Source organism: Copadichromis virginalis, linkage group LG22 (assembly GCF_057382275.1).
Source record: "Copadichromis virginalis isolate Kocher_CV1m ecotype Utaka linkage group LG22, C_Virginalis_male_GT1.1, whole genome shotgun sequence".
Classification (NCBI taxonomy): domain Eukaryota; kingdom Metazoa; phylum Chordata; class Actinopteri; order Cichliformes; family Cichlidae; genus Copadichromis; species Copadichromis virginalis.
This window is the reverse complement of record NC_140638.1, coordinates 31357805-31362216: the sequence shown is the minus strand read 5'-3', so window position 1 is coordinate 31362216 and position 4412 is coordinate 31357805. Positions and strand designations below refer to the sequence as shown.

The following is a 4412-nucleotide window of genomic DNA, read 5'->3' as shown; positions in this document are numbered from 1 at the left end:
ACACTAGGAGTCAAAATTTAGCACACACCAATCAGAACCTGCGATGGATAGATAAAAGGGCCAAAGTCAGCTCATTCAGGTTTGAAACAATGGATCCAAAGAGATGCAAAGGAAGAGGACGTGGTGGAGAAAGAGGACATGGTGAAAGAGGAGGACGTGGTGGAAGAGGAGGAGGAGGTGGTGAAGGAGGAGGACGTGGTGGAGGAAGAGGACATGGTGAAAGAGGAGGACGTGGTGAAAGAGGAGGAGGAGGTGGTCTAGGACAACAGGGAGGAGGGAGAGGTGGAGGAGGACGTGGTGAAGGAGGTGGAGAACGACGGCGACAAGGAAGGGGAAGAGCAAGGGCAACAAGACAGTCAGTCTCGGATGAAATTCGAGCCACTTTAGTTGACCATGTCCTTGTCCATGGGATGACTATGAGGGAGGCTAGGCAACGAGTACAACCAAATTTGAGTCGCTTCACTGTTGCCTCCATCATCAGAACCTTCAGGGAGGAAAACAGGTAGGTGTACTTGCAGTAAGACTGCTTTGTACAGTAACGTTTAAGTTACTGAACTTATGTGTCTTGAGTTTCAGTATGTTTCCATTATTTGCCTGTAAAATGAATGTGTGACAGTTACAGTAATGAGTGCTTCTATTTTTGTAGGACACAGAGACGACCACCTGGTGGAGGCAGGTTAAGGCTTTTGTCGGAGGAGCAAGAGAGGGAACTTGTAAACATGGTAATTGCAAATAATGTAATCCGCCTGCAAGAGATTCAAAGGAGAGTGATTGAGGATGATCATCTTTTTCGAGGCATACATGCCATCAGCCTCTCCACAATTGACCGCATCCTCCGAAAGAATCAATTCCGGATGAAACAGGCATACCGAGTCCCTTTCGAACGAAACTCTGACAGAGTGAAAAACCAACGTGTGGAATATGTTCAGGTATGAGTTTTGATACTGTATAAAGTATTGTGTACCATCACAGCATGGCAGTTTATGCTGCCATTTCAGCACTCTTGAACTGTGGTTCAGGGTACCGATTGACTCTACTGTGTTATGTGTTTTGCAGAGAATCTTTGAGATTGAAGGACGGCCTGTTCCCCATGAAATAATCTTTGTGGATGAGGCAGGTTTTAACCTGACCAAAAGAAGGAAAAGGGGGAGGAACATAATTGGCCATCGGGCTATTGTAAATGTCCCTGATCAGCGTGGGGGGAATGTCACTATGTGCGCAGCCATCAGCCAACGAGGGGTACTCCACCGCCATGCCGTACTAGGACCCTATAACACTATGCTTCTCCTTGCTTTTCTTGATGGTTTAAGACAACATATGTTCCAGCTGGACTACAGGGAACCAGCACAGCCAGAGCAGCCTCACTACGTTGTTGTGTGGGATAACGTCAGCTTCCATCGCGCTGCTCTGGTTCGTGACTGGTTTACCAATAACCCAAGGTTTTCTAATATCTTTCTGCCTGCATACTCTCCCTTTCTAAACTCGATAGAGGAGTTATTTTCGGCATGGCGGTGGAAAGTGACCGAGAACCTTATGTCCATGTTCACCTCCTTCAGGCCATGGAAGAGGCCTGCCTAGACATATCAAGTTTTTCCTTATGCTACCTTAATTCTTGCATGCCAGGGGTGGATCAGGCATGCAAGAGGATTTTACCCCCGCTGCCTGGCTGGGGCCAATATAGCCTGTGATGTGGATGAGATTCTCTGGCCTGACCCAGACCAAAGACAAGATGCTGAGGTGGGATAATGTTTCTGGTGTGTGTTGTACTGTATAGTACATGAATGACAATGTGCCACTGTACATACATTGGTTGCGTCTTTTGTGTTTATCATGTGACAAGGGTTTTGAAGGGGAGAACCATAAGCAACCTATTTGTTTTGGAACTATTGTTTTGAATTAATTGTACCAGTGTGCAAAACTCTGTTGTAGTGTGTGTGTTTTTGAGGGCTTGTGTTTGATGTCTGTGGGCAAAGTTTGGTTTTTCAGCAGGAGTGAATAGTTTTGGGTGTAGAGCTTCATTTTGACCTGGAAATAGGATGTTTGGGAAATTGAGTGAGATGTTATGGATTTGTGTTTACTGTTGTGAGGATATGAGGCGTAGTTTCAGGAAATGTGTTTTAGCAATCGAGAAAAACTGTAAAACAAGTACTATGTGTCCCATCTCTCCAATACAGAATATAGATTATAAAATACAAGCTACAACCACAAAAGAAGAAGTTTTATTCTTTTACCAGTATAATAATAAACTTCACCATATGCAGAGTACTACATGATAACGATAATGCTACTTAAACTGTTTGTCAGCTGTCACCAAACTACCTTTAGTTTGCCTATATAATAAAAGACAGGAAGTTCACTTTGCTAATTTCACCACCTGATGATTCATGGAAATAAGAGCCTAAGCTCTCTTTCTGTGTCAATGAGGTGATATCTTTAGTTTTACATAGTCATTTTAGGATTTCCAAAACCATTGATATTAATCAAATGTGAGTTCCTGGATAAAAACAAAAACACACAGAGTGTAAGTTTGCATACCCTCCGCATTGTCTTTTTCTACCCACGTGCTCTTGGTTTCAAAAGAACTCTATTAGCATTTTCTCCCTCCATATTCTTTGTCTTTTATCTGTTTCAGGGCTGCAGGAACACTGGAGTCTACTGCAGCTGACATTTGGTAATGGTAGTATACATCAGGAGGTTTCTAACAGGAGGCTTCCAGCTGATTGGTGACGGTGCTCACTATTGCACCCCCATGACACCTGGTGGTTTGATACACCTAAGTAGAAGTTGTTCATTGTCCTCTATTTCAGAGTCATTGTGTCACATCAGCAGGTCGCCTTTGGGATATGTTAAATCATTAGCTTGGTACCATGAAGCTGAAGTTGGCAAATCTTTAGAAGTGATGTGTTACAATCCAACATTTAATAATTCTTCAGCTATATGTAGGAGAGAGCACTTTTTTCTCTGACATTCACATGGACTTTCTCTTTTTACTTCATTCCACAGAAAAAAAAAGGAAATATAAGTCTATGAAGTTTAGCCACACTAGAGGGATTTCCAGCATGAGCTACCTGAATAAAATCACCCCAAAGAATCTGATTTAATCTGAACTTTTTTTTCTGGTCACACCAGAACGGAAGGGTGGACATTCCCCTTCAAGACTTTCTGCTAGAGGACAGAATTCCTGGATTCATCAATTACTGCAAATTCTTCAGGTCCTGAAGCAGCCAAGCAGCCCCAGACCATTGTACTACCACCATCATTTGACTATTGATCTGATGTTCTGTTTATGAAATGCTGTGTAGTTTTACGGCAGATGCAACAGGACTCAAACCTTCTAATATCAGAATTTTTTGATCATCTGATACTTTGAAGTATGACAAAATGCAAAAAACTAACAACAGAAAGAGGGCTTTTTTCACAGCACTATAGGGAATGTTTCCCTCTAATTTTTCATGTGTCTGAGCGAACACACAAACTCCCTGAGCGATCACTTGGACCACTGTGAGCAACAGCAGATGTGTGCTGGTGATGGGATTTCCGGCTCTTTTTAGAGAACTGGCTCTTCAGGTTGTTTTGTTGCTTTAATTAATTTATTATTGACAATAATATAAAATTAGAAAAGGAAGAAGGACAGATGCAACAACATTGTCATCCCCTATATAGCCGGTGTATCAGAAAAACTCAGGAGAGTTTTCTCCAAGCATGACATCCCGGTGCATTTCAGACCCAGCAACACGCTCAGACAAAAACTGGTTCACCCGAAAGACAAAACTCCTAAACACAGACTTAACAATGTGGTGTATGCTGTACAGTGCAGCGAGGAATGCCCAGACCTCTACATTGGAGACACCAAACAGCCACTTCACAAGCGCATGGCACAACACAGAAGAGCCACCTCCACAGGACAAGACTCAGCAGTCCCATCTGCATCTTAAGGGACACTCTTTCAAGGATGCCAACGTTCACATTTTGGACAGATAGAACAGATGGTTTGAAAGAGGAGTGAAAGAAGCCATTTATGTCCACTGTGAGCGACCATCTTTGAACAGAGGCGTTCTGTCTGCCGTCTATGATCCAGTTTTGAGTTCCCTCCCCAGACACGTTAACGCCCACTCACATCCTGGGCCATCTGACCTCAGGAAATCGCATGATAAGGTGGGGCCAGGTCTCACAATTAGTGATGGGATTTCCGTCTCTTTTTAGAGATCCGGCTTTTTCGGTTCGGCTCACTAAAAAGAGCCGGCTCTTTCGGCTCCGAACCGGCTCTTCAGATTGTTTTGTTGCTTTAATTAATTTATTATTAACAATAATATAAAATTATGCACAAAAGGAATTACTAACGTAAAAAAAGTGGTTTTATTTATATATGTTTATCAGAATCAGAATCAGAATACTTTATTGATCCCTGGGGG

General features: G+C 42.8%; 1 protein-coding gene across 1 annotated transcript; it reads left to right on the top strand.

Moving 5' to 3' along the window:
* Positions 1–297: 297 nt before the first annotated feature.
* Positions 298–2109, top strand: LOC146683664 (uncharacterized). The gene is made up of 3 exons (XM_085446102.1): positions 298–502; positions 647–929; positions 1057–2109. Exons 1-3 carry the CDS (start codon positions 411–413, stop codon positions 1576–1578), a joined length of 897 nt encoding a protein of 298 aa, XP_085302228.1. The 5' UTR covers positions 298–410; the 3' UTR covers positions 1579–2109.
* Positions 2110–4412: the final 2303 nt, after the last annotated feature.